The 26,315-nt window shown below is 43.1% G+C and overlaps 1 protein-coding gene and 2 pseudogenes across 2 annotated transcripts; 1 reads left to right on the forward strand and 2 right to left on the reverse strand.

Moving 5' to 3' along the window:
* Nucleotides 1-12,016: 12,016 nt before the first annotated feature.
* Nucleotides 12,017-13,337, reverse strand: Ahcy-ps6 (adenosylhomocysteinase, pseudogene 6; annotated as a pseudogene).
* A 4,841-nt stretch (nt 13,338-18,178) lies between these two features.
* LOC148000920 (proteasome subunit alpha type-7 pseudogene) lies at nt 18,179-22,387 on the forward strand (annotated as a pseudogene). Its single transcript, XR_015638189.1, has 2 exons — nt 18,179-18,182; nt 20,279-22,387. The product of XR_015638189.1 is annotated as a proteasome subunit alpha type-7 pseudogene (transcript).
* Nucleotides 22,388-22,514: 127 nt separating this feature from the next.
* Nucleotides 22,515-26,073, reverse strand: Rnase9 (ribonuclease A family member 9). The gene is made up of 2 exons (NM_001008561.2): nt 25,979-26,073; nt 22,515-23,675 (listed from the first exon to the last, which is right to left on the reverse strand). Exon 2 carries the CDS (start codon nt 23,648-23,650, stop codon nt 23,102-23,104), a length of 549 nt encoding a protein of 182 aa, NP_001008561.1. The 5' UTR covers nt 23,651-23,675; nt 25,979-26,073; the 3' UTR covers nt 22,515-23,101.
* Between the last annotated feature and the right edge of the window lie 242 nt (nt 26,074-26,315).

Below are 26,315 nucleotides of genomic sequence, written 5' to 3' on the forward strand. Positions count from 1 at the left end.
TTAAAAATAACATTAGCTGAAAGTCATAAAGAAGATATATACCACAGGACCACAGGTGTAAAAACAAGAGTTAACATATTGACTGTGTTTATCTATATAAACCTTCAAGGAGAGCTTAGTCATTGCCTTTAACTTTCTATGAACCTATATGCTTGTAGCAAAATAATTGCTTAGTGAATATGTATGTAGACATTCTCTGTTATAAACCTCTTATTTAATTTATGACTCGAATGTATATATAAACTTGTAGTGAGCTGTTTACCATGTGAATGTACACTCTGAAAGTCATAAAAGTGTTGAGAACAAAGGGCGGAGGCAAGCCTCCCTCCCCTTCTGTTTCAGAGACTTAGAGAAGCACAATTCCCTGTCAAGGTTTTCTCACATCAAGGTGTTAAACTGGAGACTATAGCTTATAGCCCCAGAGCAATTCAGATAGGCAGAACAGCTACAGAAGCAGAGTACCTTATACCTAGAGTAGATAGCAAATGGTCCATGACCTAGTCTCTAAGTGGAGACTAAGTGGAATTAAAAAGACTCTTCAATCCCATACATTCTAACCTAAGTTCTGCCATATGGCTGCTTACCTCTCTGCTCAGCTTCTATGCTTTTGACCTCCTTCATGTTCCCAAGGAATTCCTTTTGTACTTGGCTCTATCCCAGAATCCTTTTTGCTTCCCGGATGTCCCATCTTCTATTTTCTACCTCAGCTACAGGCTAATCAGCTTCAGTTGACAGATGTTGCATCCATACATTGCACAAGAGATTTTCTCTACAAGAGTCCATCCTGGGGCATAGGGAGTGGGACTGAGAGAACCCACCTCTTGTGGCTTTTTTTTTCTGATGACCTGGCCAAGCCAAGAAGAGTTGGGTCCTAACAAGAGGCACAGGTCTTAAGACAGGGGTGTGGGTCTTGTACTAGAGAAAACCAATGGTTAATATAGGAAAAAAAAATTGGTGTCATCATGTTCTAGATGGCCACACACACACACACACACACACACACACACTTTCTTGAACAATTATCCTGAAGGTAACAGTCCCATCTGTTGAAGGTCAGACTCTGGTCTTTTTCTGCCTTCTATCTCTTTATGCTGCCTCAGAGGACTAACACCCTTTACCTTCTAACTCCAGTTCAACCCTAAGAATCAGCACCTCTCCCCTCAGTAGCTTCAGAAATGGGGCCTTTTCTATTTATTTTATTCTATTTATTACTTAAAGCTTATCTGTTAATTTTGCATTTTAAAACAGATTGGCAGATCAACTCACTATTCCACCTCAGTTTCCTTCCTTTTAAAGCTGCATTTCAGCTCTCACCTTTGATGGTTTACTAGTATGGTAATACATGAACGTTTTAGCATGCTTTTATTGTGTGTATTTTTATGGTGCCTTTTTACTGTTTTTATTGTGCCTGTTTTAGCCTCCTTATGCCCTTTCTGTCTCATCCCTTCCCCAGGGCCTGCTTCTCCAAAAGGAGTCAAAAGAGGAGGGAAAGGGAGTTCCAAGCCAGGTAGGGATAGAGGGGAGGGATCATGCAGACTCAGGCTCATATTCCCCATCTCCATTGTCTCTTTGATGCTTAACTTGGGGATTCTGAAGCCCACATTGCACTGCACAGACAAGGATAAAGGAAATATGGAGACAATTTGTGGAGCAGAGACTGAAGGAAAGGCCATCCAGAGACTGCCCTACCTGGGGATCCATCCCACATGCAGTCACCAAACCCAGACACTATAGTGGATGCCAAGAAGTGCTTGCTGGCAGGAGTCTGATACAGCTGTCTCCTGAGAGGCTCTGCCAGAGCCTGAAAAATACAGAGGCAGATGCTTGCAGCCAACCATTGGACTGAGCATGGGTCCCCAATGGAGGAGTTAGAGAAAGGACTGAAGGAGCTGAAGGCGTTTGCAACCCCATAGGAAGAACAACAATATCAACCAACCAGATACCCCAGAGCTCCCAGGGACTAAACCACCAACAAAAGAATACACATGGAGCGACTGATGGCTCTAGCCTCATATGTAGCAGAGGATGGCATTGTCAGGCATCAGTGGGAGGAGAAACCCTTGGCCCTGTGAAGGCTCAATGCCCCAGTGTAGGGGAATGCCAGGGCAGAAAGGAGGGAGGGAGTGGGGGGGGACCCTCACAGAAGCAGGGGGAGGGGGAGGGGATAGGGGGTTGCCAGAGGGGAAACGGGGAAAGGGGATAGCATTTGAAATGTGAATAAAGAAAATAATCCAATAAAAGGAAAGTAAAAAATTTCTGCCAACAGACAAAAGCAAAATTTAACCACCCCTACCCCCACAACAAGATAAAAGCTACACATCCTAGAGAGCAGAGGCAGGCAAAGGGTGAGCCCAGCAAACTGCAGGTGGGGAGGGACCTTAGGAGGTGATACTCCCATAAAATCCAAGAACGCATTTTCAGTGTCTATTTGAGCTTTGACTTATGAGTTCCTGGTTTTTTGTTTTGTTTTGTTTTGTTTTGTTTTGTTTTGTTTTTTTGTTTTTAAGATCCTTATCATACCTTTCTATAATTTTGCAAAGCATGTCAACAGACCTGACAGAAATATCCTAAAGAGACACTCGTGTCCCACTTACTCTACCAGACTATTAAAACAATGGACTCTAAAGAAATGGTTATCCCCCCAGGAATTCCATGCTAAGAGAAGGAAAAGGTTCCAGTCAAAGATGTGGCTTATCTCCCCTGGAAAGAGAAGTCACAAGGTCCTGACAACCTTACAGGATGAAACTGAAGCAAAGATACTGAGATGGGTCAGCGGTGGGTGGGACCACACTTTGACCTGCACTGCATATCTTTTCATGTATTTGTTTTGTTTTTCAAGACAAAGTTTCTCTGTGTAGCCCTGGCTGTCCAGGAACTTGCTCTGTAGACCAGGCTGCCCCGGAGCTCAGAGATCTGCCTGCCTGAGCACGGAATGTTTATCTTTACCCTTTATTTAAGTTTTATTGCAGGAATTAAGCCAGGTGTAAGATTTCATTGGCTCTCTTTGTCTCTCACCCCAGTGTGGTCACACTGAATAAATCTCCTTTTCCTCCTCTCCACTATTATTTTGACTCTTTTATTTGGCTTACTGTGTGGATGAACCTGGCTTGGGCACAGGCTGTGATCCTGACATTTGGTAACATCGTCATTATATCTTTCTTTATTGCCTGTAAGTCTTCTCCCTCCTCCTCTGCTTCCACTGTAATCTTCAAATTCATGGATGCTCTTAGAGTTTCCTAAAAAGTCCTTTCCCTTTTGAGGGACTATGAGTTAGACAGATGCCCTGATTGGCAAGCACATAGGGAAAGAATTTATGACTAGGTAAAGGATGGTAATAACAGTAACAAAGATGATTAACTTCCACACTCTCCTGACCTGAGACAAAAGCCTAGCAGCTTCAAACAAAGGTCTCTCAGTCCTTCTTCCCAGCTCCCTGCTGATGGACTGGCTCACTGGCTCTCCAAGTTCAAGGCTGGATCAGGGCTTGTTTACCCAATAGCTGTGTACCAATCAGCCATCCCAAGTGTTTTCAAATACAGCAACCACAAAGATCTTTCAAGGACTTCACTCCAGCCCCAAACCTTCTAAGAGAGAATGAAGTTTCAGGCTTCAGTTTTCCTAAGCTCCTTCCACCCTACCCGGTGTGTGTGTGTGTGTGTGCATGCATGTGTGTGTGTGGTATGTGTGTGCATGTGTGCATGTGTGTGTGTGGTATGTGTGGTGTGTGTGGTATGTGCATGTGTGTGTGCGGTGTATGTGTATGGTATGTGGGTGTGTTTGCATGTGTGTGTGTGTGCATGCATGTGTGTGTGTGGTATGTGTGTGCATGTGTGCATGTGTGTGTGTGTCATGTGTGGTGTGTGCATGTGTGTGTGTGTGGTGTATGTATATGGTATGTGGGTGTGTTTGCATGTGTGTGTATGTGTGTGGCGTGTGTGCATGTATGTGTGGTATGCATGTGTGTGTGGTGTGTATGTGGTGTATGTGTGCATGCATGTGTGGTGTGTGTGTATATGTGAGTGCATGTATGTGTGAGTGTGTGCATGTGTGTGTATGTATGTGTGCATGTGTGCATGTGTGTGTGTGGTGTGTGTGTATGTGTGTGTGGTGTGTGTGCATGTGTGTGTGGTGTGCATGTGTGTGTGGTGTGTATGTGGTGTATGTGTGCATGCGTGTGTGGTATGTGTGTATGTGAGTGCATGTATGTGTGAGTGTGTGCATGTGTGTGTATGTATGTGTGCATGTGTGCATGTGTGTGTGTGGTGTGTGTGCATGTGTGTGTGGTGTGTGTGCATGTGTGTGTGGTATGTATGCATGTATGTGTGCGTGCATGGGTGTGTGTTTACCCCTAATTAAAGCCATCTTTACAGGCTGATTCTGTCTGTTGTGCTCCAGGTCTGGCCCTTTCCCCACCACTGCCTGTGCCTCTCATGATGTCTCCCTACCTTTTAATTCTTTGCATATCAGAGGAAATGAATCTTTGCCTGGCAGAGAAAATGACCCAGATCCAGACCCCTAGACAGCAAAACTTTCACCATAGGTTTCTTTCCAGTGGCCTCTGCCAAAGGTCTGATCCATGAAGTTACTCTGTCTTCAGTGTTTTCTGAATCCTCCTTCTCATCCCACCCACCCATCTGTTTTATATTTCTTTTCACTTCTACCCACCCCCCTTTAACCACATATCCCTAAGTAAAGTTATGAGAACTTGTGCTTAAGAGGAACATTTGGGAGTTCCTACACAGCTGAAAGTGTTTATTGCATAGTGAAATTACTTATCCTGTTCAACTTGAGCGATGGTTTATCTGTTTATGGCATTGCAGACTGGCAACACATTTCTGCCATAGAACTGTGAAAATGAATTGTTTTAAAGTCATTGTTACCCAGATGTCTACAGCCTGTTGACAGCTGTGTGTGCTGCTTTCATTTGTCTTGGAAGCTTTTCTGATCTGTTATCAGTTTTCAGCTTCAAGGATTTAAGTGTTATAGGTCATAGGTCATTGCAGTAAATTTTAATCTAGAAACTCAAATTTTCAGGTATGGAGACCAGTAAGAGGTGCAGTGGATAAAAATGTTTGTGTGCAAGCCTGACCCCACTGAGTTCAGTCCTGAAACCCACAGTGGAACAAAAGAACTAGCTCAAAAGTTAAAATCTGACTTCCATATATGCACTTTGGCAGATGCCTGCACTCACAATAATAATATACATTTTAAAAATATCATGTCTGGGAAATTTCGTTGGTAAACTTTCAAGTTTTGTATGCCGTGTTGTGCACGTGGAGGTCAGAGGATAACTTTTTTTTTTGGTTCTTTTTTTCCGGAGCTGGGGACTGAACCCAGGGCCTTGCGCTTCCTAGGTAAGGGCTCTACCACTGAGCTAAATCCCCAGCCCCCAGAGGATAACTTTTGTGAGTTAGATGAAACTCAGGTGCTCAGGCTCATAGGGAAAACGTTTGTCTCTCCTCTTTCTGGAACACTGTAAGAAGTATTGGGTTGTCTAGATTGCTTTTTATGTGTTCTTCTACATGCTGAAACTAATCTTTTGAGTCTATTCTAGACCCTAATAATAACTATTCCATCCTTGACGTTTGTTTTCCAAGTACTTGTTAATTTATTTGGAGATTTTTAGTATTTGTTTTTATTACATCAAAGACATATTTTCACCATTATTTTTTTTTCTTTTCTTTTTTTCAGAGCTGGGGACCGAACCCAGGGCCTTGCGCTTGCTAGACAAGCGCTCCACCACTGAGCTAAATCCCCAACCCCTACACCACTATTTTTATCCTGTTCCTTGGTGAAAGCATTTCCCACCTAGTACTTAACTCATAAGGGGTTAGGTACGTCATTGACCAATTCTTGATTCTTAATCTAGTCTAGTCATTCATAATAATGGCTTAGTCTAGGCGTTCATAATAAAGTTCTGGGTAATTAGCTTCTCTGGAGCTCAACAATAATACACTAATTGCCACTGACACAGGCCTGAATCTCAGCGATAATACAGAGATCGCCACAGATAAAGATCTGGGGCTCAACAAGTCATACAGTGGTCACCACTGGCATGGGTGTGGGTCTAAAGAGCAGTACAGAGAACACTGTTGAGTCCAGGGTTCAAGTGTCATACAGCAGTTGACATTTTCAGCATTGATACAAGGGCTGGCTTTATATTCTAGGTTGGTCTTGAACTCAAGAGTTTCCTATATCAACCTCCCACGTGGTGAAGTAAGAGGTACACCCCATGCCTGATTTTCCACTGATTTTTTTTTTTTTTTTTTTTTTTTTTTTTTTTTTTTTTTTTTTACATCTTTTCCCCATGGAATTGCCTTGGGCTGGAGAGATGGCTCAGTGGTTAAGAGCACCCGACCACTCTTCCAGAGGTCCTGAGTTCAAATCCCAGCAACCACATGGTGGCTCACAACCATCTGTAATGGGATCTGATGCCCTCTTCTGGTGTGTCTGAAGACAGCTGTAGTGTATTTATATAAAAATAAATAAATTTTTTAGAAGAATTGTCTTGAAGTCAGTAGAAACATTTTATAAATACTTGACCATTTTATACTCAGCAGAGTGCATTTGTTCTTCACTAAGCCACATCTTCTAGTGAACCAGAACCAACCAGTAAATTTAAATAAGGGAAGGTGAAATGAAATAAAACAAAGATTTCTTTTTTGGTAGAACCCACCACTTTTCAATTTAAGAAAAACCCTTTCACAGTCCAGGTCTCCCTCTTCTGTCTGTAGCTCTATGAAGCCGTGTGTTAATGGAAAGGGGTTTCAGTGGCTCTGGTTCTTTCTGTTGGTCCTCACAGGGCTTGTGGGAGCAGCAGGCTGGTATTTCCACTGAGTGAACCTGCTACCCTTCTCCTCCTCCCACTTTTCCTCATCATTTCTCTTCATTTATTTCAGAAAGCTGTATCAACTCTTAGAGTGTTTAACGTGCTTGACACACACACATACACACACACACACACACACGCCTGCGCGCGCACACACACACACACACACACACACACCCCATCTTGGCAAGACTCTTCCCCTTCACTCGTTTGTCTACAACAAATGCCAGCAGCTCACCGAGTGAGATCGTGGACTTCTCTAGTTAAATTCATGGGGCTTTTCTCCCTGAACAGTGTGAACTCACCTTCTAGCCCAGGCTGGCATTCTATTGCTGTCAAAACCACCACCCTTCTCGAGGATATATATCCAAAGGAATAACTCCATGTTTTTACAAACTCATAAGGAACATGCTTTGAGAAATTCTCCTCTTTCCCTCCTTGCTTGTCATGTTGGCCGATTATGGAAGACAGTTGCTCTAGCCAAAAACTGTGCACTGCATTTTTTTTAAAAAAAAACTTTAGACTCACGAAACAATAGCTCTCTAAGTAATGCAGGATATTTAAATAAAAAGTTATTAAGTTTATTTTCTGGTCCCTCTGACATCTCATTTATTGATTACTTTGTGGTGCTGGGAAATCAAACACAGGGCCTCACCCTGCTAGGCAAATACTCTACTGAACTTGATTCTAGTTCTCATCATATGTATATTTTCTCTCCCCCCTCTCCCTCCCTCTCTCTGACACAGAATCTCATTATATAGTTCCAAGTGGCCTGGAACTCACCTTGTAGCCCAGGTTGGCATATAACTTGTAGAGTGATCACTTCCTACCTCTGCCTCCAGCGTTCTGTGAGTCACCATACCTTACTCGAACTTCATATTTCAAATTATACGGGCAATTCAGTAAGTAAATAGTATGGGCTTTGCAAATAAAAACAGGAGAGAGAAAAATCAAACATTCTTATCTTCCCAGAACCTTGATGGGATTGCAAGGATGAGCCGGCACACCTAGCTTAAGTTTTTCTTTAAAATACAAATAATAAAATGTTGCTGATATGATGTATGTGCATGCATGCATCTGTCCATTTGAAACGCTAAGGTAACAGGTGCTGAACTGTTTCTGATATTCAGCAGCAGGTGGCGCCAGTGCATCGGCCCCATAACCGGAACTGTGAGCCCGCCGACAGCAACAGTATCCGTGTGCGTCATGATTTCTTATGCTGGTACTCATTGACTGAAATTGTGCTGGAAAGACCAATACCAATATAACTTCCTGGATGATGGAATAGGATTACCTTTTATATATCAATTCTTTTATTCTTTAAAGTGAAAACTAGTATTTAAATGATGAAAATGGTTTTATAAAACAGTTGAATTCAAATTCATTGCCTTAATACTTGAAAGAAAAAGAAATGAGAACAGTGAAGCACAATATTTATTTCTCTGCTGTTATTTCACATTATTTTTCCAAGGTCAATATTGCAATCAGAATTCCATCACACTAAAAATTAGATACACTTTCTCCATCTCCTTTCTTCACATTTCAAGACCTAGGACCTTTGGATTGCCTTTAAAAGCTGATAATTCAGATTATTCTGGTTAGTAATTGTCTGGGGTTATCTGAGAAAGCAGAATCTCAGTTAAGAAATTGCCTCCCTCAGGTGGCCTGTGGGCATGTGTGTGGGAAATTTTCTTGATTGATGGTTGGTGCAGGAAGGCCCAGCCCACCATGGGCAGTTCCATTCCTGACAAGTGGTCCTGGGTTATACAAGAAACCAAGCTGAACAAGCCATGGGAAGCAAACCAGTAACCAGTACCCCCTCCGTGGCCTCTGTCCAGTTCCTACCTTGAATTTCCTCTCTGCTTCCCTAGGTGATAGGCTGTAAACTGGATAAACCGTTTCTTCCTGAGCTGGTTTTGCTTGGGGTTTATCACAGGAACAGGAGGAAGGCTAGGACACAAATCTAAAATCTAAAATCTAAAATATAAAATATAAAATCACAAATATAAAAATGTATCACATTTCCCACCGATATTCTATAAATCTCAATTTCTGGACATAGCTAGCTCACTTTGTTTGTTTGTTTGTTTATAACAAATCTTCCCTTGAGTTTATTTGTAAAAACAGCTTAGGGCCCTGATCACCTGAACATAGCATGTAACTGTGTCATACCAGTCCTTCTGTCTTCATACGGACAGAAGTCTTGTCTATGGGGCCTTCACAGGGGCTGGGCACCTTTGGACCTGGGCCTGAAATGGAGCTGTACCTCTGTGTTGGTTTGAACCTTGGGCTTGGTTGCAATTAAAATTGGGTTACAGAGTTTTCAACTCTTGGCTGTGTTCTGGTTCTTTGGTATCTTAGACTTAACCACCTTAGGTTTCACAAGGGCTGCAATGGCCTTTGCACAAGTATAAATTGTCTGCTCTTCTTCAGGCCTTTCTTGCACCTCTTGGCAAAGTGCATGCTCCTCAGGAACTCAGGCTTGACCCTCTAAAAAATTTCATACCTTAATGACTGGGGTTTCATGACGCCGTGTGTTAGGTAGGGCTTCAGAGCTGTGAAGAGACACCATGATCAAGGCAACTCTTATAAAGGAAAACTTTTAACTGAGGCTGGCTTTCAGTTTAGTTCAATATCATTATGGTGGGAAACATGGCAGACAGACATGGTACTGGAGAAGCAGTTGAGACTTCTGCATCTTTGTCTACAGGCAGCAAGGAGGAGACTGTTCACACTGGGTAGAACTCGACAGTATATATGATCTCAGAGCCGGCCTCCACAGTGACACACTTCCTCTTAGCAGTGCCACTCCCTACGGCTAATATTTCAAACACTTGAGTCTATGGGGGGCATACCTATTTAAGCGCCACATGCCGTTTCTGTGCCATTTTCAGGATTGGTTGTGTGTGGTGCGGTTCTTGAACTTGACCACGTCTGTGTGGTAAGGTGCAGTCCCTGAAGCGCCTGGGACTAGAAGAGAAATGAATGAACAAACAAACAAACAGTACCTTTACCTGCTGGGACACCTTGCCAAACCTGGTTCAGATCTTCCTGTTTTGTTTTGTTTTTTTTTTTTTGTTTTTTGTTTTTTGTTTTGTTTTGTTTTGTTTTGTTTTTTGTTCTTTTTTTCGGAGCTGGGGACCAAACCCAGGGCCTTGCGCTTCCTAGGTAAGCGCTCTACCACTGAGCTAAATCCCCAGCCCCAGATCTTCCTGTTTTAATAGGGAATTAAAATGATATGGATACAGCTTAGCGGTTTTCTCATCTAACTTTTTATTTTCCAGGAGCAACTACAGAAATGTTGTTTTCAGACAAGGCCAGACAAGACCACCCAACTCTGTTTAGGGACACTCTGCAGACAAAGTCAGGCAGAGGCGGGGAAACCTGGCTGAGAAAGAGACTCTTACATTTTGCACCAAGCTCAGAAACCCATCCAGTCAGGGGGACTGTGACCTTAATAGCAGGGTTCTCCAACAATCCCTCCCTTCAGATCAAAGAATTCCTTAAAGTATACTTTATAGACCTGTATTAGTGCTCACAAATCCATCTTGTCTGTCCTTTTCAGTCACGGACTATTTTCCTTTCTTTTTCAATTTTGACTATTGCAAAAGAAATTCCCTCTTCTGTCTATATATTTTCTTAAAGATATCGTTTGTTTTCATTTGATGTGCACACATGTCTTTCCTGAATGATGCTAAGCGTAGCATGTGTACAGCATGCCTGTGGAGGCCAGTAGAGCTGTGTTAGGTCCCTTGGAGCTGGAGTCAGACTTGTGAGGCGCCATGCTTGTCCTAGGACCAAACCTAAATCCTTTGCAAGAGCCGAGAGTGCTCTTAATGGATGAGCCATTTCTCCACCCCCCCCCCAATTTTGAAAATTTTTTTTCAGTACAATAGTCTAATTGGCATTTAAGAACTTTCTGAACTTAAGATCCACCCTTCAAAGTCACTGTGTCCTTTGAAGTTTCTGATAAGAAATCAGTGATTATTTGGAAGGGCCGCTGGCTTGCCGTTTGTCTCTTTTGTCTCTTAGTGTAGTGTTTGTTGTTGCTGTTGTTGTTGTTGTTGTTGTTGTTGTTGTTGTTGTTGTTGTTGCTGCTGTTGTTATTATTCGGTACATTTAGTGCTTTAACTATAATGCATTGAAGACAGTAAGCGTGGAGGAAAACAGACATGGGAAGAGTAGAGAGGAGAGCAGCTGGGCTGCAAATGCTACTTTGATTATTAAGGAATGACGAGATGTCAGTGGAGATAGAAATAGGTCCATTCTAATGCTGAGTCTTCCTCAGGATGATCAGACGATCACTGAGGTCTCGGTGTGTGGGCAGCACTGCACCAGCAGAGTCTGAGACGCTCAGCACACACTGGGATCATTCAAGGGTGCAGCCGTCAATGCTGGGCCCATCCATTCCTGTGCAGCCCTTACGATGCCCTGTGAGAGTTCCCAGGCAGACTTCAGCTCTCACAGGTTCTCTGGTCACTGATCCAAAGTTCATTTTCTGTGATCTCGCAGCATTCGGTTGTAGGGTTTCAACATATTGCCCCTTGGAACTTGCTCTGAGTTTCTTTTTTCTTTATTTTTTTCACTAGAAACTGTATTTTAATCTTCCTTTGTGAACATTCCAAATAGTATATCAACTCAGTATTAGGAGGTTTAAGAGACGGCCCAACAGTAAAAAGGCCAAGCTCTCAGGAGCCTTCCAACTCCAGTGGTTCCTACCCTGTGGTAGAGCTCCTTCTCAGATCCTAGACTGAAAAACCAGCAGATCTGTAAACCAAGCACACAGATCTAAAGACCAAGTGAGAGTCTGGATAGTAAGGTGCATGGACTTGTGACCACCAGTAACATCCAGTCTTAGGACTTCCAAGACTTCTAAGCTCATGTCTCCTGTGGATGCCTCCCAGGTACCTCTCTGTTCTCCCTGCCACACAGGGAACAGTATGAGGAATACAACAGAAGCCAAAGACAGGAAGACCAACCACAGTGGAGATGAGGGTGGGCAGAGGAGGGGGTGAAACACTGGCAAAGCAACTGCAAAGTTGGTGACATTTGCTCTTGGGAAGGAGAGGTAGGGCCCGGAACAAGGATGGCAGCTGGAAGGTGAAAGGCAGTCCCAGCCCTCAGCAGCAGCAATGATCAGGCTTGAAGGGGCTGTTAATGGACATGCCCAGGTAGTGGGCCTGCTTCTCAGTCCAGGTACTGAGCCTGCTTCTCAGTCAGCCTGGTCAACTTCACATTCTGCTTGCCCAGGTGGGTTTCAGCCGCTGCCTCATCCAGCTTCTTAGGCAGGAAGTGAACCCCCACAGGGTATTTATCTGGGTGTGTCCACAGCTCAATCTGTGCCATCACCTGGTTCGTGAAGTTGCTCATCATGAAGCTGGGGCGGCCCAGGTTGACCAGATGGCCTTCAGCCAGCAAGATGATGTGGTACCCATTCTTTATCCACTAGTGGTCCATCTGGGGCTGGATATTCACCTTCTCCACAGCGTTCTCATTGAGCCACTTCACATCAATCTCCACATTGAAGCGTCCAGCGTTATAAACAATGGCATACTCCTTCATCTGTTCAAAGCGCCAGCCAAGGATGATATCAACACAGCCTGTGGTGGTGACAAGGATGCTCCCTTCTTACAGGCCTCGTCCATGCTGGTTACCTCATAGCCCTCCATGGCAGCTTTCAGTGGATTGATGGGGTCAATCTCAGTGATGATGACTCAGATCCAGAAACCCCTCAGGACCTGGGCACAACCCTTGCCCACATCACCACAGCCCACAACCACTGCCACTTTGCCTGCAATCATCATATCTGTGGCCCGTTGGATGCCGTCTCTGAGGAATTCCTGGCAGCCATAGAGGTTGTCAAACTTGTCCTTGGTGACATAATTGTTGACATTAATGGCAGGCACCTTCAGTATTCCATTGGCCGTCCTCTTGTAGAGGTTGTGGACTCCAGTTGTGGTCTCCTCAGAGATACTTCAGGTGACTGACAGAAGCTGTGGGTATTTGGTGTGGATGAGGTTAGTAAGGTCACTGCCATCATCCAGAATCATGTTGAGCAGTCCATTCTTGAAGTGCAACGTCTGCTCAATGCACCACAGATACTCTTCATCTGTCTCGCCTTGCTAGGCAAACACTGGAATGCCAGCCTTGGCAATGGCAGCCACTACATGGTCCTGAGTGGAAATATAGCAGCTGGACTACCGCACCTCAGCATCCAGGGCCACGAGACACCAGTTTCAATGAGGACACCAGTCTCCACAGTCATGTGCAGGCAGCCAGCAATGCGAGCGCCCTTCCGTGGCTTGGAGGCTGAGTACATCTCCCGCATGCGCATCAAACTGGCATCTCCTTCTCGGCTATGTCCAGGGCCTTCCGTCCCCAGGCAGCCAGTCCAATGTCCACAAGTTTGTAGGGCAGTTTATCAGCCATGCTGGTGGCACTTCTGCTAGGAGTGATGAACTCAGTGAAGGAGGCCGGGCAGCGCAGGGCCTGCTCTGCGTTTCTTAGGAGCGTGATTCATAGAGGCTGTCCTGCTCTGTCAGTGGTCAGAACCTACCAGAGTGCTTTTCTCAGCCTCTTTCTCTCTTAACCAGCGTGCTCACACCTCACCATAGCTGTTTAGATTATTTGTTGAATTTCTGATTGCTGGTGCCCCCATAAGTTGTTTTCTTGAGACTATGTCCAGCAGTACCTGAGTGCCGTTTGTCATCTTCCAGTTCTCCTGACTTGCAATTTTTGATGTAAGTTCTTGCTGTGTAGCCCGGGTTTCTGGTGCTGAGTCTTCTTCATACTGTAAAAAAAAAAAAATCTGCTCTACCACAGCCCTATAGCTTCAGCACACACCCTGAATTTTAACGGTCCCGTCACCATCTTCAGAATACTGAGATCACGAAGTGTACCTCACACATGCAGTCAAAAACAATTTTAGGGTGGCACACCTCCTTTTGATACTTAGGGGATATTGAAGTTGACATATACCTTTGATGGTCTCTGGACTACTGTTTGAAGTAACTAAGCAGGTCTCTCTTTTCTTGTAGATAGTCAGGAGGAAAGGATCCGCGTGTGCATGAACGGTGCTGATCGGAGTATGCTATGCCTCCTGCAGTATTTTTCTTAGAACCATCAATTCCATCCTTTGGTCATACTTGTGTTAATCCCTCAGGGTACTCCAGGTTCTACCAGGGAGGCAAGGACCATTAATCGACACTTCTGGACCCTCAGCTGGAGACAGAAGGCCCAGGGACAACTTCAGACCAGTTTACTGTCAATATTTTTCTATATACTAAACATGGAACAATATTGAAGATGTGCTGGTGGCAATGAGCCACTGTAAAAGGTATGCACAACAGGAGGCTGAGGGTCTTTTCTTTCATTTAAGATTATTTTCTGCAAAATCTCACAAGTTTACTTTAATTTTAAAGATGGGAAATTGATTGGTTAGAGCAAAACAGTGTTGTCTTCTAAATTTAACTCATTTTTTTCCGAGACAGGGCCTCACTGTGGTGGTCTGAAATGCAGAGATCTGCCTACCTCTGCTTCCCAAGTACTAGAATTAAAGACAGGTACCACTTTGACCAGCCAAGGGAGGTTTTTAAATTGTTGCTTATTTTGTTGGTAAGATCTCACTTGGTGGCTCTGAATTCACAGACTTTATATTCAGTTCATTCCTTTAGTAGACATCTGCCCACTGTCCAACTGTAAAAAATTGCCTCCCTGAGGAGAGATGAGATCAGTACTAATCTGTAGTGTACACATAAGAATTTAGAAGGCAGCTGGACACTATATCCCTTTATGAAAACAGTAATAAATTCTTCCCAAGAGCCTATGATTCCCCAATCATGTTCTTGACCAAGCTTACAGTGCCAGACCTGAATTCCCTTCTAGACTGCTGGCCTCAAATCCAATTAGAAAGAGGCTGGTTATCAGACAAATAGTCATGCCACTACTGTATCAATGGGCAGAGCTATCCAGTCAGGTCACTATTGTGGATGGTGGGTTCTACATCAGTTGATGGCTCTTCATTCCCAACAGCTTGCATAGAACCTTCTAAAATTATGAAAGTTTAGCAAGTGGGAAGAAACAGCCATTGATTTCAGTCTTCAGCATTCCAAACATCGGGTGCCTTGTCAATAAGGTCTTAAGATCTATGTCTGATAAGCAACCAAGGACATTGGCAATACCGTGGGATATTTGGGGTGTTTCTGGGCCTCTGTGGCTAGCAGCTCACAGGGAGGTACTCCTCATCTGGTACAGGGATTATCATTTAATAACCTTAGGCTACACAGAGGCAGGATACTTTCATTCACCCTTTTCTCATTCATTCATTGTTTTCTTATACATTTTTATTTTATGGGTATGGGTGTTTTGCCTGCACATATGCATCAGCTTGGAAAGGGGTTCTGAGAGAAGGAGTGTCTGAGAGAGGTGAAACAGATGACCCAAATTCAAAATTGGGGGTTGCAAGCTGCCTCCCTACATTCTGCTTGAGACAGCTTTCCACATTTCTCTATGTTCCGCTCGAGACATTTCTCCAAGCAGTTGTCCCTTGCTATTCTAAAAATTCTCTCAAAAGTTCATTTCTTGCACACCAAAAGACCAGCTTTAATTTACATATCAATGCAGTTTTGACCCCGGGTTCCCTTTTAATTATCCCATCAACCATCACCCCTTGACCCCAAACTCCTTGATTCTTAGGAGGAACAGCAAACACTTTTTATAAACATTGCCAAGAAATTCAAAGCTCTGCCTGCCTCTGCTAAGCACAAACAGTAAGCTAGCTGGGTGAAATTAGCACTTCTACCACTGTTAGACCTAACTTGCTCAAGAATATGCTTACCCTCCTGTGATTGCCCCTCCCTGAGTCTCTTTATCTCCTTCCTTAGCATCTTTCTGACAAGTTGGCTCATAGTGCAGCTGCCTCTGTTCCCTTAGATCTGTGATGCTCCTTATACAATTCATATTGCATCCTTATATTTTATACAGTTCTGAAATTACATATTTTTGAACTCCAGTTTTTAGTGTTCTTTCCCACAGCTTTAAGGCTTGTCCTGAAGGTCACAGTGTTTATAATTTTGCTAAAGACCAAGACACACCATCAAATCCTAGACTCCTGCTGTTTCTCATTATCATGGTTGCTAATGTTCAATTCCAAGGAGGAATATGAAAATATGTTCGTTATTATACAAACAAGCTTTTTGCCCACAGCAACCACTGACACTTGTGGAGACCTATGTCCTTCCAGCTCTGTTCCAGGGTCAAGAACCATGGCATGTTGTCCCTTACACATAGCCAAGTAAGCCTCAATATATGGCTATGCACCACATGCATGCCTGGTACCCAGGGAAACTAGAAAAGGATGTTGTATCCCTTGGAACTGCAGCTACAGATAGCTGTGAGCTATCATGTGGGCTCTGGGACTTGAACTTGGGTCCTCTTGAAGAGCAATCAGTGCTCTTAACCGCTGTGCTATTTCTCTAGTCTTCAAACTCTTTAAAATTATGTTTTTGTTTGGTTGGTTTTGGTTTTTCTGCATCTTGGTTTTGTGTTTGTTTTGTTTCTTTTTGTTTTGTGACATGGTATCTCTGTGTAGTCTTGATGGTCCTGCAACTCACACTGTAGACCAGGCTGACCTCAATCTAAGAGAGCCACCTACCTCTGCCTCCTGAGCCCTGGAGTTAATGGTGTGTGCCACCACTGCCCAGCTTAAAAATTATGGTTTTAAATTGATTTAAAATATAGTAATTTTCCAGGGGACTTTCCCTACATCTTTAGTGTTGATAACTTTCCCTCCCACCTTTGCCCTCCTCCTACCTCATATCCCTACTGTCACATAAGCTTTCTCAGCCCTAGTCTCAGCTCTAGTAGTCCCACTCTACTTTCACACCACGTGAGTTCCAACATCCCCAGTCCCTGAAGCACTCTGTCTTCTCTTCTCCTTGTAATAGTTCTTTCTAGCCTCCTGGTCTTTCCTGAAACTCCAAGTTACACATACTAATCTAGGAATTCAAAGTTGGATGAATATATGAGACAGAGAATGCAGCACTTGTGTGTCTTGGCTTAGACTATTTCATTCAGTTTTTGCTACGGAGGATCTGTAATGTAAGTTGAAGACAGGTATTTTGATAATTCCAGCATTACTTTCTGCTCAGGACTGTTTTGCTAATCAAGGTCTTTTTTTATTTCCATCTGAGTTTTAAGATTCCTTTTCCCAGTTTTGTGAGGAATATTGGAACTTTGGACAGGATTGCAAAGAATCTATACATTTTTTTAGCAATACACGAATATTCATGATGTTAATTCTACAATCCATGAGCATAATAGGCCTTCCTATCTACTAGTGTCTTCTTTCAATTTTGTTCTTTAGTATTTTTAAATGTATTATAGAGGTCTTCTCTTCCTAGGTTAGGTTTATCTTATATAGTTTTTGAAGGTGTTTTAAGTGGAATTTCGCCCTCTGATTTTTCCTTAGCACGTTCATTACTAGTGTTTGGGGGAAGCTATCAGTTTTTGTATTTCGTTTTGTGTCCTAATACTTTCTTAAAAGTGTTGATCATTTCTAAGAGTTTTCTGATTCAGACTTTAGAGTCTCTTATCTCTGCAAATAGGATGCTTTGAATTCTTTAGATATTTGAGACACTTTTTTTTTCTTTTTTTGGCAGAGCCCCTGTTAGATTCACTATAGTTTAGCGGAAGCTACCTACAGAGTTACCTGTCTAAGGTCTTCATGCGCGTCTTGAATTTTTTTTATCACTCTAAATCGTCTCAAAAGTCCTAGGAAAAGACTTCCAACGGGTAAGTTATTAACAGTCTTGGCGTCCATTTCTTTGACAATTCAGCATTGTAGTTTAAACGTTTGCTAGTATATTGTTGTGAGAGATCACCACAATCTCTATGTTGTGTGTGGAAACGTATACTGTTGAAGCAGCTGTGCTGGAACAAAAGAAGAGATTCTAAAGAGAACCATGTGTCCCTGCCTTCAGCTATCAGACTTCTGAGTCGATAGGCCCCAGGAAATCGGAATTTCCTTGGAAGTCTCATGCTAGAAGAAGAAAAAGTCTGGAGTCTGGTGCCAAAGATTTCCCCCTGTTCTGATGATTTATACCACACTGCAAGAGAGACTAGAGCCAATGTAATGACGGTGATTGGGGCATATTATGACCAGGACTGCTTGGTTATGCAAATCTTTTGTTTTCTGTTTACCCCTAATCTCATGTCACAATTCTGAAGATGGACATGGTAGGCTACCCTGTCTCTTTATTTGTTCATCTTCTCAATGTAGTGACAATGAATTAATCTATTTTTTTCTGCTTTCACTAGCACTGTCTGTTTAATGGGCTAAGCGTAGCTTAGATGGGTACTGAAGCTCACACCTTAGCCACCAAGGAAAGCTACTATGTTCACAGTCTAAGATCTACATCTAGCTCATTTTATTATTGCACTCTCCTCTAAACTGTGAGGAACAGGCATTCTACAAGTGAGGTATGAATAGAAGATATGTTCAGTGTCCATTTATCTAAAATTAAATCATAGATGTTCCTCCCACATATTAGTTTAGAATAGATTTTGACAAATGTATCCCTCGTAAAAATCTTCAACAACCTATTAAGACTGAAGTGAACCTGCTGAGCATGTGTGGAAAAAAACAAAACAAAACACCTGACTTATCAGAATATGCATATAAAGATTTAAAGATTTATCGTTCATTCATCTGAATACTTAGAATACCACTAAGTGGTAATGATTGAGAACAGAATGGGAAATAGCAGAAAAACCTAAAATAGCTTGGTTTCAATTGATAAACGCCCGGCCTGCAATACCAAAACATTTAAATGGCAGCTTAACTGAACCTATTTAAAACCAGTGTGTTTCAGTAAAACAGGAAGAGAGACTCTGAGACATTGGTGGTCTGAATGTTTGCTGTTATTAAAATAGGAGGAGATAAGCATGCCCCTGTGTTGACATCGTGAGCATCCTTGTTCTCTTAGACGTATAAAAGAATTCTTAGAAAACATGTAAGTCTTTTGGAAACCTGGCATTAAGAGGCAGATATTCTCAAGTTGCAAACCTCATATTGGGCACCACTTATTCTTTGGATGTGACAGGAGGCCCTCCCGGAGGACTCCATGCTGATAGAGATACCGGCTTTGATCTATTAAGAGGAACTTCACAGTGTTTGTCAGCTTCTGTCATCTTCCAGCTGTAAAATCGGGAGGCGACAGGTACTCTCAAAGTCAGCGCACATCAAAGGATGACTGTCAAGTGAGTGATGTTTCTTTACTGACTGCGCTTAAATGTCAAGTTTTGTATATCTCAAATCGATGAGAAATGTTTGTATCTCTTGTTTTTTTTTTTTTGATTGTGAGACGGGATCTAACTACGCAGCTAAGACTAGCCTGAAACTGGACAGGTTGGCCTCAGACTTAACCACAATCCTCCTTAGCCTCCCAAGTAGACCTGAGATTATAAACTTAACCCACCAGAAAGATGTTTTTAATTTTTATTATTTAAATTAATTAATATATTGGGCTTTAGTTTCATGTACCCCATGCAGGCCTCAAAGTAATAATATAATTAAAAATACCCATCAATTTATGATCCTCTTATTCCTACCTGTTGTGTGCTAGGATGACAGGCACATGTCACCATGCCCAGTTTTATGCAGTGCTGGGAATGTAACCCGGAGTTTTGTGCAAGCTCCTCCCTCTAGTACTCTACCAAGCTATCTACATTCTTAGTCCTTAAGAGATATATCCTAAAAAAAAAAAAAAAAAAAAAAAAAATCGTATTACAACAAACTGTACTGTCTGTCCTTTTGTTGATCGCGAGTTGTTTGATTGGGAAGTGACTGTGAATATCTTTAAACAAAAACAGAGGAAGGAAGCTTCCACTTGAGGTTTTGTAGCTTTTTTGTTTGATGGTCTCACCTTGTAGAGCCATCGGCATGCAACCCACTAAGTAGACCAGCTCAACACTCGCAGATCCACCTGCCGCTCCCTCCTGAGTACTTTGACTAAAGGCAAGCACCGCCACACCCAGGCTTTGTTGTTGTAAATTTTTTTGTGCTTTGAATATCAAATCTGGAACACCATACTTGCCCCGAAAATGTTTTCCCACTGAGACAAATCTTTTTTTTTTTTCCTTTTCTTTTTTTCGGAGCTGGGGATCGAACCCAGGGCCTTGTGCTTGCTAGGCAAGCGCTCTACCGCTAAGCTAAATCCCCAACCCCTAATGAGACAAATCTTATCCCTGACTTTTTTTTTTTGTAACCTAGTCTTAAACGAAATGATGAGAGTACATGAAAATACTCTGTCGCTTACATAATAATGGAAAAATGATTGTGATAGAGATAATGCTGTAGTGAGGCTTACTATTTATCGTGACTTCATAAGAAATTACAATTAAATTAAGGGTGCGCTTTCGAGCGGGCGGCCTGAGCTTGCGCATCTGCAGTGGTGAGCTACGACTGCGCCATCACCGTCTTCTCTTCCAAGGGGAGTGTGCGCAGGAAGTGGTCAAGAAGGGCTCCACCGTGATTGGTGGTTGAGGAAGGGGCATTGTTGTTCTCGGTATGGGAAAAAGAAATCAGTGACCAAGCTACAAGATGAAAGAATGGTCCGAAAAATCTGCACTTTGGACAATAATGTCTGTATGACCTTTGCAGGTCTCACTGCTAATGCAAGGATAGTCACCAACAGAGCCAGGGTAGAGTGTCAGAGCCACCGGCTGACCGTGGAGGATCCAGTGATTGTGGAGTACATCATCCGCTACATCGCCAGAGTGAAGCAGCATTATACAGAGCAATGGGCACAGACCATTTCATATCTCTGCCCTAATTGTGGTTCTGATTTTGATAGCAACCCCAGACTCCATCAGACTGACCCATCGGGCAGATACTATGCTTGGAAGGCCAATGCCATACATAGGCCAGGGCTCCAAGTCAGTGTGCGAATTTCTGGAGAACTACACCGATGATGCCATTGAAACAGATGATCTGACCATCAAACTAGTGAGTGATCAACGTGCATCGGGAAGTGGTCCAGTCAGGTGGCAAAACATTGAACTTGCTGTTGTGAGATGGGATCAATCCCTCAAGATTCTAAATCCTGAAGAAATTGAGAAGTATGTTGCCGAAATTGAGAAGGAGAAAGAAGAAAATGAGAAGAAGACCCAAAGAAAGCGTCTTAAAGAAGAAGGCACCGGTCAGAGCAGCTTTGAACTTCCATCCCGGGAAGCGGGTGCTGTGGCCCTTGTGGCTATTTGTCTGAGTCTAATAAACTACTACATTTTTTAACTCTTAAGAAAAAAGAAATTATAATTAAAATAGCACCAAGAAGATTTATAGACAAGTCAGTCCTCACTGTGTAGCAACTGCAAAATTATTGGTGCTACCGACTTGTCATATCCTTCAGTGGACTGGGACCTGGTAAAATTGTGAATGAAATGGTTGTCGGTCAAAGGGATCACATTGCCTGATTCCTCTACTTTGTGGGTAAGGAAAAGGATTGGCTTTTCTAAGTATGCACGCAGGATGCCTGACGTATAATAAATGTGTAAAAGAAGAAACCTAGAACTACATGAAGTATCCTTATAGTGGTCTTAATGCTATCTAGGAGAAATGATCCGGCATTACACAATTATATTTAAAGCCCAATTCTCTGATACTATCACATTGGCAACAGCTGTAGAACACATTAGCATCCAGTGAGTTGAGGCCAGCTTCTGAATTTCTCATATTGTATAAATTAATAAGAAAAATCCAGGGGGTTGGGGATTTAGCTCAGTGGTAGAGCGCTTGCCTAGCAAGCACAAGGCCCTAGGTTCAGTCCTCAGCTCTGAAAAAAAAAAAAAAAAAAGAAAGAAAGAAAAATCCATGTAACCATAACTATATTTCTTTTTCTAATTTGTGTTTTGAAACTGAACAGTCTATGAAGTCCTAGGTATTCTGGAGTTTTCTATGTAGATGAGGCTGGCATCTGACTTGCTGAGATCAATCCGCCCTCTGCCTCCTGAGTGCTGGGGTTAAAGGCATGCACCGCCATTCCTGGTGCCATTTTTATAGGTGTTTTTAAGGTATTTGGCTAAGATTGGCAATTCTGGAGTGGGAGCTACATGACTCTTTCTATGCCTCAGTAGTGCTTACGCTATACTCCTATAAATACGATTGTGTAAACATTGAACATTTCAAAGAATCCATGACATCATCATGGTCCAGATGAAATGATTCACAGCACAGAACAAGCCAGACACATGTAGAATTTTTGCAGCTCGCTGTCAAGGCTGTGTCGTCGTGTAGCCGTGTCACAAAGGTTCAAAAGAACTCATGAGGATCTTTCCTTGTTCAACACCACAGTCAAAAGCCTCCAGGTTAAGGCTTTTGGAAGCAAGGCTCCCCTGTACCTTTTCTCTTTAGAAAATGAAAAGAAGCCAGACCCAGGCTTTAATTTACCAATAAATGGGAATGTCTTTGTGAAGACTTATGTCTGAGCTCCAGCAAGGTGTGGGGCTTCTAGAAAGAGCTCTGGGGAGTTGGCTTTCCCTGTGTACTTAATAAAGATTGTTATCTCGAGAGGCTCATTGCCTGGATTTCCTTTGCGAAACCATGTGTTGTGTTAAACGTAAAGAACGTGAAAAGGTGAGCTACACATAAACGAAACACTGGAAAGATGCACGGCATTCAAGTCTGAAAGAAGTTGAAGTTGTTTATGTAAAAAGCCATCCAGCCCTAGAAACCCCCATAGGCACCCCAGAGACAGTCACAGATTAAAGGCACTTTATCTTTTCACACTGAACCAGAAAAATCACATGAAAAAAGGTTTAGATGACCTCCAGATGGCTATTCCAAAGCGTGTTTGTTTGCTTGCTTGATTATGCCTATGTTTTGTCTGGTAGCACATGCAAGCCTCAAACTTAGGAACTTCTGCTTAGCTTCCAAAGTGCTGAAGGCATTAACCTGAACTCACACACCCAGCCTCCTGCTTCTCTTCGTGCTTGGCATCTGTCTGCTGGAGACTTATCGTCATGGCTCATTCTGTGACCTATATAGAAACACCTGTTAGAGTGTCGTGATCAGAGCCCAGGCCGACATTTGGTGCTTTGGGGACAGAGAAGGAGGCAGGTGCATGATCAGAGTGAATGGAACAAACCTGCCATTCTCAGTTTTGATTAACAGCATCAGTCTCTAAAGGGTGAGCTACTCCCACATAGAACTGCTCAGAGAAACCTAGAATGTTGAGGGTGGGGAGAGACATATTTCTGGTGTACAATGCTTTCCTGCTACTCAGGCAGTGACATATTATGTATATAGTTAGGAATAAACTCTTGGGATTCTTTGTCCCATTGACACGTGACGACTGGATAACCGGTCATGTAGATGGTTGTGTACATGCAGTCTACCATCCGCTCTCCACTTTCTAAAACACACCGCACTCCGTCTGTTAGATCCATGCTTCTTCTGCAAAATTTCACGCCATTCTTACACTGCACTCGTTGACCGTAACAGGCTTTTGACAGCTCTTCGTAAGACATTCCTACAATGTAGCGCTCTGGGTAGCAGCGCCCCTTATCGTGAATCTGCTTGGCCCTGAGTTCAGAGTTGCAGTAATCATAATCCTGCAAAGGTCGTTCGCCAACAGTGATCATTTCTATGATTCTTTCTTTGGTAGGTGGTTTGGTAGGCCCTGTACTCGCAATTTCCCTAAAGAATTCACGTAGTCCTGGCTCTAGATCATATTCCTTTTCATCCCAGTAGTTCCCCTGCAGCTTCAGTGGCAGCAACAACAGCAATGGCAAAGGCCATGTGCACTTGATGACCAGAGACTTCATTTTTTTATTATTAATTTTTTTTTGCCTGCAGAAACAAAAGTTGCATGAGAATTGAGACATTCTATTGGGAGGAAATGTTTCTATTTCCACACACAGACCACGTGTACTAACTCTCACCGTTTGGCACTCTTGAGTATGGAGCCCATTGAAAAATTGTTAGACTTGAGATTTCAGAATTCATTTGAAGATCTCCCTAATGTTGACTCTAAAATAAGTGTGTTAGTACTCAGTAGCAGATAAAGGAGGGGAATCTGAAAGAGAGAGACAGAACTAGGGAAGGGGAGTGGGAAGAAGTGAAGAGAGGTGGGAGGAAGTAGAGGTGGAATGGAAATCAGTAAAAGGGTGGGAGAGGGTTGTAGAGCAGGCTGACCACACCCACAATGAAAGAAGAGAGTGGCCCCCTGGAGGATCTTCTCCTGCTCTGGTTGTCCAGAACAAACACATTTCACCCAGTTCCAGAAATTAATAATTTGCCCAGAAATGATCCAGCCTCCCCTTGTTGATCTTGCTCTGATGAGTAGTACTGTCCATCTCAGGCCTTCACTCTCTTCCTACTCACATCTGGCCACAAATGTCTTGAAGAAGAGGCCAGGGAAGGCCAGCAGCGGCACAGTAGACATACACTGAGCTGGCTCCTTTGCTGACTATTTCTGCTTTGATGCCACCTGCTCTGTCTGTCTTAAGCCCCCTCTCCATGTTTCACCACATCATACCACTCTTCTCCAAAGTCCTTCATGTACCGTCTACTGTTTTCTTGGTGCTTTCTCCTGCCCCTGAGGTAAACTTTTTCGTTCCTGTTTTGATTGCATTTTTCCTCCCTATACTCACACCAGTTCGCATCACTCTCTAGTTATGCGAATCTCCATAGTAGAGAATCCGGTTATCGTATCACTTGGACCTCTTCACACACACACACACCCCAGTCTGCTGTTTCTATGTATGTGCCTTTACAAGTTTTGCTGCCAATGTTTTTGCTTATCAATTCAGTGCTAAGCCAATGACATAAGGTCCGATCATTTTAAAGGGAAATATCGTGTGCATCTTAGTGACACATATCATGAAACCTGCCTGGCTAATTGTGACGCACTTTCTATAAGAAACCAAGGAGTTTCCTCCTCATCTGTCCAGAGACTCTTCCAATGTGCTAAATAAGAAATGAAGCCTAGTCTACGAGCTAGTCTAGAGAACCATCTTTTGTATAGAACTTCCAGGCCATTTGTCTTGCGTATTCCTATGCCAAATATGACTATTTCCCATTAATCTGTTGAGATCTTTCTCTCAGTGGAAAGCAAGGATGTTCTCTCTACTTGGAGTGCACGTCAGGGACAGCATTTGCCTACGGTCTCCTACGTCATTTGTACCCTTGGTTATCTATTCTTTAGAGAAAGGGTGTTTGGGTTGCTGAACTTAGAACTCAACACCAGAGGTATCCATCTCCAGTGAGAAGAAATCGCTCTGAGTTAGGAAGAGAGAGTGAATCTGAGCAGCTCGTAAGTACATTGTTGAAGTGAATTTAAGTCTTAAAACAGTAACCCAGAGAGTAGCCTAAGAAGTTGTACACTTCTTACCGTAAGCTACAACAAAGATGTATATTGCTAACATCGGAACGGTCAAAGAGTAGAGGTTCTGTTTACCTTTTTACTATTAGCATCTTCTCACTCTGAAATGGCAGCTGTTAGCAACCAAGAAACGCTAGCCCATGTGAAAGAAGGTAAGAAGACAGGAAAGGGGGTTGGGGATTTAGCTCAGTGGTAGAGCGCTTGCCTAGCAAGCGCAAGGCCCTGGGTTCAGTCCCCAGCTCTGGAAAAAAAAAAAGAAAAGAAAAGAAAAGGAAAGAAAAGAAAAGAAGACAGGAAAGGCCATCGAAATGTATAGAGAAGGTCAGAAGATGGGGGACACACAGTGGGAATGGAGAGACTAGGAAAGCTGAAGTCTGAGGTACAGAGGGAGGAATAAAAGTCTTATTTCCAACTGGTGGTGTTGAATGGTTGGTCCTTCCATGGGAACTTGTTCATATACCCTCCCCCACATAATTTGTCATACCTCCATCAATATCACACTGTGACAGCCAGAGAGCTGAACTCAAAACTCTGCAGGGGGAAACACAGAGCCTCTGCAGCCCTTTGGGCTAGAGTGAGCAAAGTCAACACACACACGATCAATGGAGTCCAGTCCCGTTTACCTAGTGGGAACTCAGCAACAAAATGGCCTTCCACAAATATATCGCATTACAATTTCTATAAGTTGCAAACCTGGGAGTGTCTAGATAACAGGGAGAGAAATCCTTATCGAGTTATCTTAAACACCAGAGAGCCTGTAGTGACTCACAGAAGTGGGATGTCCCGGGGCACAGGAAAAGGAGGTTAAAACTCTTCACCAGACTCTTGCTGCCGCCTCCTCTCCACTTCTTTGTAGACCAAATGTGCTCCTCTGTGGGCACTCTGTGGAATGCCAGGGCCAGGCATTGTCACTTTTGTACCCTCTTCTAGGGTCCCAGTGTTCCCACTGTGCAGCCCTCCCCAACCTTCTTTCATCAAGGAAAATTGCTCTCCTGATTGGCCTTGCCTCCGTCACCTGAGTGAATTGGTGACGTGGGGATTTCTGACTAGTCAGCCATGCCTTTCTTGAGGAAACAAAAGCAAGACTGTGGGGAAAACCCTAGCAG

The sequence above is a fragment of the Rattus norvegicus genome, chromosome 15, assembly GCF_021556685.1.
Source record: "Rattus norvegicus strain SHRSP/BbbUtx chromosome 15, alternate assembly SHRSP_T2T, whole genome shotgun sequence".
In the NCBI taxonomy this organism is placed as follows: Eukaryota; Metazoa; Chordata; class Mammalia; order Rodentia; family Muridae; genus Rattus; species Rattus norvegicus.

Coding starts and splice junctions, on each gene's coding strand:
- Rnase9 (NM_001008561.2), bottom strand. CDS start 23,650: ATGAAGTCTCTGGTCATCAAGTGCACATGGCCTTTGCCATTGCTGTTG.